Raw genomic sequence first — 14,874 nt, 5'->3', positions numbered from 1 at the left:
CTCTTGTGAGACCCCACCTGGAGTATTGTGTCCAGTTCTGGAATCCTCGACGTACGAAGGATATGGAGCTGTTGGAACGGGTCCAGAGGAGGCTACAAAGATGACCCGAGGAGTGGAGCACCTCCCATGCGAGGACAGGCTGACAGAGTTGGGCTTGTTCAGCCTGGAGAAGAGAAGTCTCTGAGGAGACCTTATAGTGACCTTCCAGTACCTGAAGGGGGCCAGCAAGAAAGCTGGGGAGAGACTTTTTACAAAGGCTTGTAGTGATAGGACTAGGGTCAATGGCTACAAAGTGGAGAGTGGCAGTTTGAGACTAGGCATAAGGAGGAACTTCCTCACGATGAGGGTGGTGAGGCACTGGCACAGGTTGCCCAGGGAAGCTGTGGCTGCCCCATGCCTGGAGGTGTTCAAGGCCAGGTTGGATGGGGCCTTGGGCAGCCTGACCTAGTGTCTGCCCATCACAGGGTGAGGGTTGGAACTAGATGATCTTTAATGTCCCTTCCAACCCAAACTATTCTGTGATTCGTGATTACCTGTTCCTAGGATTCTGGGGTTGGCACTACAGTTTGGGTTGAGATTACGGGTTTGGTCAGGATAAGTGCTAACATGAGGTTTTGGGTTTGTGTTAAGTGGTCAGGGTTTGCTTTTCATTGCTTGTTAATCTTATCTTATTACTTCACTTACTAACCCGTCTCTGTCTCTCCTGCTCTCAGTTTTCGAGTGGAGCTGCACGGTGGAGGGTAAACCCTGGCCAAAGGCTGATCATGGTGTTTCCTGCTTTGCTCTTGGTTCCTGACTTTCACTTTCGCTGTCTGGGTCAGTCACGCTGTTTCCTGGAATAGGAGGAGAAAGGCACAGCATAAAAGTCCAGGCTGGAGCCAGGCTGCAGCAAAGCTGTGCCAGCTGCCCGCAGGTGAGGAAGACGAGGGTGAGTCCCTTCCCCTGATCCCTCCTCCCACCCCTTGCAAGCAGCCCTGGACATGGGGCTGTGGGGGCTCCTGCTGACCCCAGTGGGTGACGGGGAGCCCAGTGGGTGGGAGGAGGAAGAGCTGCAAGTGTCTGCTGGGGCCCTGGGACGGAGCAGGGGTGACGGGAGCCTGGGAGCTTGTGTTCAACACCCCCAAGGCTTGGCGTGTAAGTTGGGACTCGCCTGAGCTTGGCCCCTCTGCCCTGAGCTTTCCTCTCCTACCTGCTGTGCTGGGAGCACCTGGGACCCCAGGGCAGCCCCTTGTCCCCCTGTGGCCATCCCTGTGATGTTCCTGGAGCAGGGCAGGGCTCGTGAGCTCCTCTGAGAGGATTCCAAACCCAGAAGTGGACAGTGTCCGTGGAGCCTGTGCTGGGGTGTCCGGGAGGCTGCAGGGAGGCAGGTTCTGGTGCAAGCATGGGCCGGGGCACTGGGCTGCCTCTGCGTCCGTGGGGTTTGCTGGTGCCTGGCAGGGGCTGGGGGTTGGTGGGGTTTAACCGCAGCCAGCAACTCCTCCCCAGCTGCTCGCTCCCCGTCGACAGCGAGATGAGGAGAAATTGGGAGGCAATGAGAAAGCTCATGAGTGGAGGCCAGGAGAGTTTAATAGTTAATGCCAGAGCTGCACAAACAAACAAAGCCCAACAGTTCATTTGGGGTCAGCTGTCCTGGCTGTGTCCCCTCCCAGCTTCTCCTGCCCCCTGTGCTGGTCTGGGCTGGGACAGAGTTCCTTTTCTTCAGGGGAGGTGGGATGGAGTTATGGTTTCAGTTTGTGCTGAGAACAGGGTTGGTAACATGGGGACGTTTTTGTTATTGGTTGTGACAGTTCAGCCCCACCCAGCCTTATCAGAGTCAAGTGCAAGCAGTTTGGCTCCCAGTTGCCCCCCTGCCACCCTGCTCTGGGAGTGGAGAAAGAGGAGTGAGGGAAGGGGATGTGTGGACTGGGAACGAAAACTTTGATGAAGCAATAATAATAACAATAATAATAATGAAAATACTCTTAATCCAAAAATAACAAACTATGTAGAAATGTACAAAATCCTCCACCCCCGACCTGACACAATGACTCCAGCACCACTGATGTGTTGTAGGGAGGAGGAAGGAAAGGAGGAGTTAGTGGGTGGGGAAGGTCCCAGGCTGGACTCAGCGCTGCAGGAGCTGCACTTAGGAACTGGATAGAGGAACGCATGGATATTCTTGTTATCGCTTGTCACAGTCCAGCCCCACCCAGCCTGATCGTAAGCCAAATGGGAACAGTCAGGCTCCCAATCCCCCCCTTGCCGCCCCACTCCTGGAAAGGGGATCAGGGCAAGGGACAGAGTTCTCGCTGGGTGCTGTCCCTCAAAGAAGAGAGCCTGACCCTCGTCATGCCCCCTTTATCCCAAGCGTGACGTCCTCACAGCGTCTTGCCAGTGAGCAGGTTACTCTCCTATTCTTATTTTCCTTCCCATTCCAAATCATTGAATCATAGAATAGTTAGGGTAGGAAGGGACCTTAAAGATCATCTAGTTCCAAACCCTGTGCCATGGGCAGTGACATCTCCCACTAGATCAGGTCACCTAGGGCCCCATCCAACCTGGCCTTCAACACCACCAGGGATGGAGCAGCCACCACTGCTCTGGGCGATCTGTTACAGTGTCTCACCGCTCTGGTGGTGAAGAAATTCTTCCTAATGTCTAGTCTAAATTTGCCCTTCGCCAACTTATATCCATTCCTCCTTGTCTTACCACCACAAGCTTTTATGAATAGTTCCTCCCCAGCCTTCTCGCAGGCTCCTTTCAGGTACTGGAAGGTCGCTACAATGTCTCCTCGGAGACTTCTCTTCTCCAGGCTGAACAAGCCCAACTCTGTCAGCCTGTCCTCACATGGGAGGTGCTCCATTCCTCGGGTCATCTTTGTAGCCCTCCTCTGGACCCGTTCCAACAGCTCCATATCCTTCTTATGTTGAGGATTCCAGAACTGGGCACAATACTCCAGGTGGGGTCTCACAGGAGAGGAATAGAGGGCCAGAATCCCCTCCCTCGACCTGCCGGCCACGCTTCTTCTGACGCAGCCCAGGACACAGTTGGCCTTCCGGGCTGCGAGTGCACATTGCCGGCTCATGTCGAGCTTCTCAAATCATTCTTGTATTGGCTTTCAGTTACTACGGCCGCTGATGCCCATCCCTGTCTGGGCTGTGGGTGGTCCCCTCACTAAGCAGCCCCTCGGCCCGTCTCCTTCGCAGGTCCTGTGTGCCGTCAGCAATGGCTTCTGCAACCCAGATGCCGGCGCCCGTCTGCCTCATTGAGAACAGCCCAAGGAAGGGGCTGGTGGTCCAGCAGGAGGCCCTGCAGGTGCTGTCAGAGATCCCCCAGCCGGTGGTGGTGGTCGGCATCACCGGGCTGTACCGCACTGGCAAGTCCTACCTCATGAACAGGCTGGCTGGGCAGAGGAAAGGTGAGGGAGGTCCCAGCCCCGCATGGCCAAGCTTACTGGGTTTTCCTGCTCAGGGTTTAACGCTGGTGAGACCTTTGTGTCCTCCCACAGGTTTCTCCATGGGCTCTGGGGTGCAGGCCCACACCAAAGGCATCTGGATGTGGTGTGTCCCTCACCCCTGCCGGCCTGGACACACTCTGGTGCTGCTGGACAGTGAAGGACTGGGCGACGTGAAGAAGGTGTGGAAGCAGCAGCAGCTGCCTTTGTGCATTCCCAGCGCTTTGTGGAAGGTCTTGAGGGTGCAGCCTTGGTGGCCTGAGTCAAGGTGGTCCCACCAGCTGTGGTGCCCTTCATCTGGGAAGAGCCAGAGGCCATGGGGAAGGAGGCTGGGGTAGAGAAGTTGTCAAATTCCTCTACTTTTGTGGAGAAGAGCAGCAGGACGGGCCTGAGGAGCTTCGGGAACACTGGGTAGAGGATTGTGGGACCCTGGGAGTGCAGAGCTGAGGATGATCCCAGCTACAGAAAGCCACGGTGATGTCATGGGGGGACCGTCCAAAAGCCGGTCTGGCCCTGGTGTGTGGGTTAGGGGCATTCTGGGTCTGGGGACGTGGGGCTTTGCTCCTTCTTAGGGAGCCTTGTTGCTAAGAGCCAGGGGTTGTTGTTCCAGGGTGACACCAAGAACGACACGTGGATCTTTGTCCTGACCGTCCTGCTCTCCAGCACCTTGATCTACAACAGCAAAGGCTCCATTGACCAGCGGGCTGTGGAGGAGCTGTAGTATCCTTGGTGGGAGCGCGGCACCAGGGATGCCCTCCTCTCCCTGGGTGGTGACCAAAGCATTTACACATCCCAGTTCCTCAGAGAGCTGTAGAACCTTCTGCTGATGCCCAGGGAAGTGCTTTGAGTCCTTAGGGGTCCCATGTTGAAGGCCTTAGGGCTGAGGGGTGTTCCCCTCATCGTACTGGTGGTTCCAGGCTCTTCCCTGTCTCTGCAGGCTCCTCTCTTCCCCACAAAGTGCTGGGTGGTTGCAGGATGGTGATGTGCCCACGTTCAGGGCTGAGGTCCTTGTTTCCTTAGCCAGCTCCCAGCTATGTGATGAAGCTGACTGAGCGTGTCAAGGTGAAGGCAGGACTCGAGGAGAGGGAAGATGGCCTGGAGGAGGCAGGACAATTAGTCCCCTTCTTGCCGACTTTTGTCTGGGCTGTGCGGGATTTCACCCTGCAGCTGGAGAAGGACGGGGAGGAAATCTCTGAGGATGAATACTTGGAGGACGCGCTGGAGTTAGAGGCTGGTAAGGGAATGGTGTCCAGCCCCAACACAGCAGCACGTCAGTGTCAGTCAACGACAGCCCAAAGCCAGTGAACTCCCTCCGTGTCCTCTCACTGCGCAGGTGACAGCCCGGAGACCCAACGCTGCAACCAGCCCCGGGAATGCATCCGCCAGTCCTTTCCACATCGCAAGTGCTTTATTTTTGACCAGCCAGCCAGCAGGAGTGACCTGGTGCGCTTGGAGGAGCTTCAGGATGATGAGATGAGTCATGAATTCCAGCAGCAGGTGGAGAAATTCTGCAGGCACATCTGGGAAAAGTCTCCACCTAAGACCATCCCTGGTGGGCGCATCCTGACAGGGAACCGTGAGTACTGGTGTGTAGAGGCTTGGATGGGCAGCAGCTCCAGGCTGTGTCTGGGAAGGATCAGCTGCAGGGTGAGAGGATGCAGGTGGGTGCAGGGAGAACTTTTCTCTGGTGCCGTCCCTGCCTGTGGACCTGGAGCTTCTGGAAGTCGCAGGGAGGGTGGGAAAGTGTTGGGAAAAGAAGTTGAGGAAGACTCTGGCAGGGAGGCAGCAGGGATGTGGCAGGAACCAGGGCTGAATTGGAGCTGGCCTCACGTTGAGCTGCAGCTCTCTATTGATTGATCTTCCTTGGCAGTGCTGGGGAAGCTGGCAGAAACCTACGTGGAGGCCATCGAGAGCGGGGCAGTGCCGTGCCTGGAGAGCGCTGTGCAGGCCCTGGCAGAGATGGAGAACACAGCGGCAGTGAAAGAGGCTGTGACGTTGTACCGGGATCTGATGGAGCAGCGGGCAAAGCTGCCGACAGAGACTGTTGAGGAGTTCCTGGAGCTGCACAGCCAGTGCGAGCAGGAGGCTCTGGAGCTGTTCCGCAAACGGGCATTTGAGGAGGGCATGAGCCAGTTCCAGGCAGAGCTCAAGGTAGGTGGTCCCCAGGTGGCTGTCCCTGCTGCACCAGCCTCTTCTCCCTGGGCTCCAAAACCGTGCTGTGATGGGGACGAATCTCAGGCCTGTCCCATCCCATGCTGCTGCCCAGATGTGCCTCTGCTCCAGCTGGAAGGCTGGAACCTTCCCCACCGCCCCTGTCGTGCTGACTGAGTCTTGCCTCTGGGTTTTGTGAAGCCCGGTGTCTCTGGCACGCTCTCTGCTCCTGTGCACCTTGGCCCAGAGGGGTCTGTGGGCACAGAATGGCCTCCCCATTGTCACCTCCCAGTGGATTACGCCACAGCCTGGAGATTCCTATCTCCGTGTCAGCCTGGCTTGGTTTCTGCCTGGCGTGAGAGCGGTGGCTTCAGTTCAACCTGGGCTGACACCTTCCCTCTGCATGTCTCCGGGTAGCGCCAGGTGGAGGAAGTCAAGGAGAAGTTTTGCACGGGCAACGAGGAGGCATCCCGTGCCAAGTGTAAGGATGCTCTCAGGAAGCTCTTCCAGGACATTGAGAGACGCCTTGGTGATCGTGTCTACACTGTAGCAGGGGGGTTCCAGCAGTTCCAAGCAGACCTGCTGGCACTGGTGAAGAATTACCGGGAAATGCCTGGCAAGGGAGTGAAGGTAGGAAGAAGTGCAGCTCCCCTTTGAGGGGGGATGCTGCACATCCCATCCCCTTCCCCCAGGAAACCATTTCCCGCAAGCGCCTGGTTCTTCTCTTAACTTCTCTTCTATCTCTGGTTCTCCAGGCTGCTGCTGTCCTGGAGGAGTTCCTCCAAAGCATCAAGACTTTGGCCACTGTCATCCTCACCGTAGACCAGATCCTGAAAGATAAGGAAGAGGAGCAGAAACGTACCTTCTGGGATGGGGGAAAGATGGAGGGGAAGAGAAAAGGACTTCTTGGGTCCACGGGCCCAGCACCTGCCTTTGCAACACCTCTTTTTCTCTGTCCCCAGGTGAGCAGCAAGAGCAGTCCGAGAGAGCTGAGCGGAAGCGGAAGTGGCTAAAGATGATTCTCATTGCACTGTCAGTACTGTTTGGTGTGGTATCTGTCATAATTGCCCTTTGAGACCATTGAGATTTTTAAGATTACCCCTTTAGTGACAGCGCATAGAGTCTCCAAGTAGGATTGTTTTTGATAGGAATGGTTGGACTCGATGATCCAGTGGGTCTCTTCCAACCTGGTTATTCTATGATTCTATGATTGTGCTCAATTTTGAAAGCCTTTCCTGCAAGACACTTGCCACAGAGCACGTGTGTGGCCTCCACATTCACTTGTACCATATCTCTTTCTTTCCTGCAGGCTTAGAATCATAGAATCATAGAATCATAGAATCATAGAATCATAGAATCATAGAATCATAGAATCAAGAGGTTGGAAAGGACCCACAGGATCATCGATTCTAACCATTCCCATCAATCACTGAACCATACCCCTCAGCACCTCATCCACTTGTCTTTTAAACACCTCCAGGGAAGGTGACTCAACCACCTCCCTGGGCAGCCTCTGCCAGTGCCCAGTGACCCTTTCCATAAAAAATTTTTTCCTAATGTCCAACGTAAACCTCCCCTGGAAGAGCTTGAGGCCATTCCTTCTTGTCCTGTGCCCTGTCACTTGGGAGAAGAGCCCAGCTCCCTCCTCTCCACAACCTCCTTTCATGTAGTTGTAGAGACCAATAAGGTCTCCCCTCAGCCTCTTCTTCTCCAGGCTAAACACCCCCAGCTCTCTCAGCTGCTCCCCATAAGACTTCTTCTCCAGCCCCCTCACCAGCTTTGTTGCTCTTCTCTGGACTCGCTCCAGAGCCTCAACATCCTTCTTGTGGTGAGGGGCCCAGTACCGAACACAGGATTCGAGGAGCGGTCTCACCAGTGCCGAGTACAGAGGGAGAAGAACCTCCCTGGCCCTGCCGGCCACACCATTTCTGATCCAAGCCAAGATGTCCTTGGCCTTCTTGGCCACCTGGGCCACTGCTGGCTCATGTTCAGTCGCTGTCAACCAACACCCCCAGGTCCCTCTCCTCCAGGCAGCTTTCTAGACAGACTTCTCCTAGTCTGCAGCTGCCCAGGGTTGTTGTGCCCCAAGTGCAGGACCCGGCATTTGGCCTTGTTAAACCTCATCCCATTGGACTCAGCCCAGCGGTCCAGCCTGTTCAGATCCCTTTGGAGCCTCCCGACCCTCCAGCAGATCCACACTTCCACCCAGCTTAGTGTCATCCGCAAACTCGCTCAGGGTGCACTCGATGCCTTCATCCAGGTTATTGATAAAGACACTGAACAGGGCTGGACCCAGCACTGAGCCCTGGGGAACCCCACTTGTCACTGGCCTCCAGCTGGAGTTAACTCCATTTCCCACCACTCCCTGGGCCCTCCAGCCAACCAGTTTTCCACCCAGGAGAGTGTGTGCTTGTCCAGCCATGGTAGCCCCAGGCACAGGGTGGCCAGGGTGGCAGCTGGCAGGGCTGGGAGCATTTGGCCGTGCTGACAAGTCAGTAGAGGATCAGCAAATGAAAGCCAACCTCTGCTGGGTCACCCTTCCCACCCTGCTTCTTAGCAAGGCTCTTCTCCCTTTGAGATGTTGGGAGGGGACACAGCTTGTAACGGTGACCCCAGCTGACCAAAGGGACATCCCAGACGATAGGACACTGCGCTCAAGGAATGGAAGCTGGAGAAACAGGCAGGAAGGGAGGATGTTTGGAGTTGTGGCGTTTGTCTTCCCAAGCCGTCGTTACGCGTGATGGAGCCCTGCTTTCCTGGGGGTGGCTGAACATCTGGCAGCCCAGAGGAAGCAGTGAACGAATCCCTCCTTTGGCTTTGTTTGCACACGCAGCTTTTGGTTTACCTATTAAAATATCTTGACCTTTTATAAAAAAAGGTCTTTATCTTGACCTGTGAGTTGTCTTGCTTCTGCCCCCGTCATGCTCTCCTCCATCCCCAGGCGGTGTGGGGCTCATCTGCCCACTGGGGTCAGCCCACCCCACCCATGGACAAAGGGGTTTCACTTCTCCCTGCAGGGATTCGGCTGCACCATGAGAAGCAGCTGGGGCACCAACCATTCCTGTGATGTGTGGGTTCAGAGAGTTTTGCGTCCTTTATGGAGAGAGGGGCTGGTCCCAAGGGAGTCCCCGCAGTGGCCCAGCCCCTGGAATGCTTCTCCTGCTGTGTGGGTGCTCTGTCCCTGACAGGGGGTCTGCAGGGGACACAGGAAGCTCTGCAAAGCACGACCCTGTTGCAAACTTCACTGAGTTCCTGTTTAGAATCACAGAATCACTAGGCTGGAAAAGACCCACTGGATCATTGAGTCCAACCATTCCTATCAATGACTAAATCATGTCCCTCAGCACCTCATCCACCCGTCTTTTAAACCCCTCCAGGGAAGGGGACTCAACCCCCTGCCTGGGCAGCCTCTGCCACTGCCCAGTGACCCTTTCCATGAAATTTTTTTTCCCCATGTCAAGCCCAAACATCCCCTGGCGCAGCTTGAGGCCATTCCCTCTTGACCTGTCCCCCGTCACCTGGGAGAAGAGAACCCCACCTGTCACTGGCCTCCAGCTGGATTTCACACCATTTCCCACCACTCTCTGGGCCCTCCAGCCAACCAGTTTTCCACCCAGGAGAGTGTGCACCTGTCCAGCCCAGAGGTGACAGTTTCTCAAGCAGAATGCTGGGAGAAACTGTGTCAAAGGCTTTACTGAAGTCCAGGAAGATCCATCCACAGCCTTTCCCTCATCCAGCAGCCGAGTCACTTTGTCATAGAAGGCGATCAGGTTAGTTTGGCAAGACCTGCCTTTTGTGAACCCATGTTGACTGGGCCTGATCACCCGGTTCTCTTGCATGTGCTTCATGATAGCACTCAAGATCACCTGCTCCATGACTCTTCCCAGCACCGAGGTCAGACTGACAGGCCTGTAGCATAATTGTCTCATCTATTACTATAGAAATACAAGCAGCTCTTAAACACACACAACCTCCCCTTTTCTTGGAAGTTCTGAAAAATCAATTTGCCATTTTTGTCCAGGCCCGTTATCTTTCCCAATTTGGCCCATTTCTAGTGTGGGGGTATTTTTGGGATTAGTCTGGAGGCAAAGATCACACTGCTGAGTCACTTGTCTCACAGTAACGTAGCTACAATTTATCTAATTAGGCATTTTTATAGGGCCTCTGCTCCCCAGTGCCTTTTTCTATGCTTCTCTTTTACTAAAAGCCATATGATTAATTTACTTTGTGGGGTGAGAACTCATCCCTCCTCATTATATGACCCTTCCAAATCTGCAGTGAGTTTTTGATCTTCTTTGGTATATTGGGGCTCTCCTTCCAGGGAGATTTGCCCAACAGGGGTCAAAGCCCCTTCTGTTTTTACCTCCCCTTTGGCTGCCTGTTTTGCCTCTCTGTCCGCCAGCTCATTTCCTCTTTCCAGTTTCAAATTCACTTTCTAGTGTGCTTTGATTTGCATGGTTGTTACCTTCTCAGGCAGCTGGACTGCTTCCAATCGTTTCAGGATCTCCATGTTTGATGGGTTTACCCTGTGAGTTCGAGAACTCTTTTTGCTTCCAGATTACTCCGTGTGCACGTACAACTCCGAATGCACACCTCGAATCTGTACAGAGATTTGCAGCTTTGCCTTTAGCCAATTTCAAGGCACGTGCCAGAGCAATTATCTCTGCCTTTTGTGCAGAGGTATTCATGGGTAAAGGTCCTAACTCTCTTATGTCTCGACTAGTGATCGTGGCATATCCAGCACGTCTTTTACTGCTTAGGACATAACTGCTCCCATCCACGAACCAATCTTCAGCACTTCTCATAGGACTCTCCTTCACGTCCGGACGGCTCGAGTATGTCGCCTCAATAGTTTCCAGTCAGTCATGATGTACTGGTTCCCCTGTATTTCTGCTAAGAAAAGAGGCCAGATTGGCAATGTTAGTAATTACGGTTTTCTACCACTGCAGTCTGGTATTTCAAGAACCTTTGCAGGGAAAGCCAGTTTCCACCTTTCACTTCCAATACAGCAGATATTTTATGGGACACCAACATAATCATTCTCTGGCCCAGGGTGAATTTTCGGGCTTCCTGGATATCTAGTATTATGGCCGTAACCGCTCGCAGGCATCCAGGCCAACCTTTTGCGGTTGTGGCCAGTTGCTTGGAAAAGTATGGCCTTTTTCAGTAGTTCAGAGGCCTGTATAGCTTCTTTATTCCTTTGAAGGTGTTTCTGTTCAGTGGTTGTTAGTGTGTACCGGAGTTTAACAAGCAGTCCCTCCACAGTCAGCACCACCCAGTCATTCCCAGGTAAATTCGTAACTCTCTCACCGTTTGCCGTCTCGGAGTTTGCATACTGCCTCTTTTTGTGCTTGTCCCAAAGTCCCCTGTCCAGCACTGACTTTGTAGCCCAGGTAAATCATCTTGCGCTGCATTATCTGGGCCTTCTTTTTGGATTCCCGATATCCCTGGAGTCCTAGAAAATTCAATAGACTCACCATCCAGGCCATGCAAGCGTCCCTTGTCCTGGTGGCAATCAGGATATCGTCTACGTACTGTAACAGTTTTTCTTCCTCAGACGGGGCTTCTCAGGACTCAAGATCTTTTGCAAGTTGATTGCCAGATATAGTAGGGCTGTTTTGAACTCTGCAGTAATACTGTCCAAGTAAGCTGATTTCTGCATCCACTTTTGAGACTCTCCCCTTCAAATGCAAATATTTCCTGGCTGGCCTCATGGAGAGGGAGACAAAAGAAGGCATCCTTCAGGTCTAAAATGGTAAACTAGGTTAGTGCAGGTGTCAATACAGTCAATAGAGTATATGGGTTTGCCACCACCGGATAGAGATCTTTATTATTTTATTTACAGCTCATAAGTCCTGGACCATTTGGTATGATCCATAGGGCTTACAGACAGGTATTGGCCGAATTTCTTCCCTGTCTTCTCTTTAGGGGATCTTATTTAATTCTTACCGGCTGCCGCCCTTCTTTGATTTGACCTCAACAGGTGGAGCATTCTTTGCTTTTCCGGGCACATCAGTGGCCCATACCCCAGGGTATACCTGGTTCGTAATTTCCTTGTAGACCTTTCCTCCTGTGGGCACATTAGCCAGAGATAAGCTCATTATTTGTATGTATTGTTGATCATTTACCTCCAGAGATATTTCTCCTTTTTTCAAATTTAATCACAGCCCCTAATTGCTCTAATAAATCTCTCTCCAAGAGTGTCTTCGGGGAATTGGGGCATGTACAGGAATTGGTGTATAACCCATTGTTTCCCCGATTTGTATTTCAAAGGTTTGCAAAAATATGCCTTTTTTCTTTGGCCAGTTGCTCCCTTTACCATCATGTAGTCATTTTCCAGGGGTTTCAAAGCTTGATTTAAAACTGAATATGTTGCCCCGTTATCAACTAAAAATTCTACCTTCTTTTTCTCTTCCCCTAGCTTCATTATAACCAGAGGATCTGCTAGGGTGGATTTCCCAGATCTCCCTCAATCCTCCTTCACATGGGCGTCTATCTGTCCTTTCTGGTTACTCTTCACCCTTTCATTTCTTTTTCGCCTCATTCAACAATACTTGCAGGTTCCTATCTCCTATGGAATGCAGCTTTGAAATTTGCACCTGATATCCCCTGCTAAGCGACCCAAGAACAAAGAAACTAGTTGTTATGTTCCTACCTCCGACCCAGGATCCAGCGGTGTGCTGTGGGACATTGCATCCCTAAATCAATCCAGGAATTCAGATGGTGACTCGGAAGGACCTTGCTTAACTGCATATAATACTGACCAATTTATTGTTTTGGGAATGGCTCTCTCCACCCCTTCCAGAATCCACCCCTGATATGCTTGCAACCTTTCCTCATGTGCATTCCTGTTCACATCCCACTTTGGGTCTTGAAGAGGGAAATAATCTTTAACGTCCACCCCTTCTCGTTTATAATAACCTTCGGCCAAATCCCCCGCAGTCTTTAAGACTGTTTAATTGTTTCTCTGTCTCTGTCAAACACTCCAATAATAACTGTAGAATGCCCCTGTCGGGGTTGTGCTGTCTTATAATAAACTCAAAATATTTGGCTACACTTACTGGATCATTCCGGTAGTTTCGGGCAACCCTTCCCACGCTTCTAAATCGACGGTGGAAAAGGTACCTTGATTAGCATCATCCCTCCATCAGGTCCTACTGCCTCCCGGAGAGCTGCCCGCAGGACCATTGGAACAGACTTTTTCTGATGCGGGAGGATACAGGGCTATCCAGAGGAGTGGGTTCCTTTCCCAGTCAGCATCTTGTTCATGTGATTGAGGGGGAGGCTTAAACGGATCAGTTAGATCCTGTTCTGGTGCCTGGCGAGTTTTGATTAACTTTGTGCACTTTTGAATGATGCTGCACGCTGAACAACACTGCCCCAGTTTACCTCCAGATTCCTTGTTATTTTCTCGCTCAAGGGCGAGTGCCAGAGGGTCCTGTGGGGGCACAATTCCACAGTCCCTTTATCACTCTGGATTGTTACGGAGGGTTAAAAACATATCCTTGTAAGACACTTCATCCCACTTTCCTTCACTCCTCAAAACCAATATTAATTGTAAGAAGGCGTTATAATCTATTGTCTCGTTAAATGGCCACTTTGCCCCATCATTTAATATGCAAAGTGGTCACCATTGATTACAATATTTAATAAAGGTCTTTTTGTTTTCAGTGCTCCCAGTTCCAAACAACAGCCTTCCAATGTGTTAATACACACCCCAGAGGGCTCTTTTTGTTTTCCATTTTTAGTTTCTTTAGTTTGCCTTTTCCTTAGTTTCACCTCTTTCTCAGTTTTCACTAAAACCTTTCTTTACACTGTTCTTTAACCCGTTCCCGGTCTTTCCCCTCAAGGTCCCGGATTTCTGGAACCAAGCTTTCTTTTCCACTACTGATCATACCTTCCGTTAAATTACATTAAGTTTTGTCCTTGCCAATTAGGCAGTAGTTCAACCTTTCTTACACTACTGACAAACATAATATACACACACGTATACCAAACCTGAATGTATTGTTCCCCAATTATACACAATAAAACTACCCACAGAAATAATGACACAACAAATTTTGGATAAAGCAATAGTTGGCACTCTTAAAATTTTAAGAATAATTTCTCCTAACTTTTAATACAGCCTGTTTAGGATATCCCTACAGTAGCTGGTTTGCTCATTATTGTGATGCAAACAGAATTGTTCATAACCCAGTATCTCCCTACACAGACAACATGTTTAACTCCCGCGGACTCAGCAAAGAAGCAGAAGCGGGGGCACCCACACACACACAGCCGCAGGGCTGGGTTTTTCCATTTTTTTTCTTTTCCTTTTTGCTAGATATTTTCAAAACTTGTAAGTTTTATAAACATTTGAAGCTTCAGGCACTTTGTCTCTGGCAGCACCCCTCACTTTTCAGAGTGAGCAAGTGTCCTGCCTAGTTTTACCTGCATAGTGCTTGAAATTCCTCGGTGGCGCAGGCCAGCAGCTCCAGCCCACCCTGGCGTGCCTGCTCCTCCCCACTAGCATCCAAAGTTTTAAATTCCTGCCTAACTCCAGCACTCTATCATACATTAAACAATTCACGGAGCACAGAACAAATTAACAACACGCAACAAACAGAGCTCTTCACTCACTTCGCAGTGATGCTGCATCTCAAACACCCACAGCCATTTGTTTCAGGGCCAGCCCAACTCACACAGCGTTAGTTACGACCAGTCCAATTGGATCCACAATTTCCGCTGTTATGGATATCCAAACCACACACGGCACCAGGCACATGCAACAATTAAAACACAATGATAGCTATCCCCAGCTCCAGATGCCTTACAAGCTCTTGGCAAGCTATAGGAACCCCCACATCTCACCTCACTAAGCGTCCTATTGGGCCCAACAATTCCAGGGGCGAGCAATCCAGCTCCTCGTCATCGCGTGTCCCATACACGACTTACAGCCTCACCCCCTACCTCCCTGCAGGTATCCGTATCCCCAAGTCACATACCTTGTCCGCCCACTGATGGCCCGTCCCTCTCCCCGCAGCGATCGGATGGGGATGGGAGATTCTCCAGAGGAATAGGCCGGTGGCACCTAGAATGTCCCACTCCCCACTGGTCTTTTAAACCCCTCCAGGGAAGGTGACTCAACCCCCTCCCTGGGCAGCCTCGGACAGTGACCAATGACCCTTTCCGGGAAATATTTTTTCCTGATGTCCAGCCTGACCCTCCCCTGGTGGAGCTTGAGGCCATTCCCTCTCGGCCTGTCCCCTGTCACTTGGGAGAAGAGCCCAGCTCCCTCCTCTCCACAA

The 14,874-nt window shown here is 51.9% G+C and overlaps 1 protein-coding gene and 1 long non-coding RNA gene across 4 annotated transcripts in view; one reads left to right on the top strand and one right to left on the bottom strand.

Annotated features, from left to right (window-relative positions):
• LOC138717786 (guanylate-binding protein 1-like) overlaps positions 1 to 8,475 on the top strand; it is an 86,264-nt gene extending 77,789 nt beyond the window's left edge. The window contains exons 2-10 of the mRNA XM_069851624.1: positions 3,186 to 3,397; positions 3,488 to 3,615; positions 4,044 to 4,153; positions 4,465 to 4,667; positions 4,767 to 5,009; positions 5,304 to 5,584; positions 6,002 to 6,214; positions 6,340 to 6,442; positions 6,547 to 8,475. Of these exons, the coding sequence (XP_069707725.1) occupies positions 3,205 to 3,397; positions 3,488 to 3,615; positions 4,044 to 4,153; positions 4,465 to 4,667; positions 4,767 to 5,009; positions 5,304 to 5,584; positions 6,002 to 6,214; positions 6,340 to 6,442; positions 6,547 to 6,659 (1,587 nt within the window). The 5' untranslated portion in view covers positions 3,186 to 3,204 and the 3' untranslated portion in view covers positions 6,660 to 8,475. The remainder of the gene's footprint in view (positions 1 to 3,185; positions 3,398 to 3,487; positions 3,616 to 4,043; positions 4,154 to 4,464; positions 4,668 to 4,766; positions 5,010 to 5,303; positions 5,585 to 6,001; positions 6,215 to 6,339; positions 6,443 to 6,546) is intronic.
• Positions 8,476 to 9,390: 915 nt separating this feature from the next.
• LOC138717435 (uncharacterized) lies at positions 9,391 to 14,700 on the bottom strand. 3 transcript variants are annotated; one of them, XR_011336855.1, is made up of 5 exons: positions 12,240 to 14,700; positions 11,534 to 11,654; positions 11,120 to 11,293; positions 10,895 to 11,039; positions 9,391 to 10,477 (listed from the first exon to the last, which is right to left on the bottom strand). It is a non-coding gene; the product is annotated as an uncharacterized lncRNA (long non-coding RNA). The 3 variants fall into 3 exon arrangements; XR_011336856.1 differs by having other exon boundaries at positions 11,120 to 11,288; XR_011336854.1 differs by having other exon boundaries at positions 11,120 to 11,654.
• Positions 14,701 to 14,874: the final 174 nt, after the last annotated feature.

This window comes from Phaenicophaeus curvirostris, chromosome 2 (genome assembly GCF_032191515.1).
Source record: "Phaenicophaeus curvirostris isolate KB17595 chromosome 2, BPBGC_Pcur_1.0, whole genome shotgun sequence".
NCBI lineage: Eukaryota > Metazoa > Chordata > Aves > Cuculiformes > Cuculidae > Phaenicophaeus > Phaenicophaeus curvirostris.
This window is presented reverse-complemented; position numbering and strand designations above follow the sequence as displayed.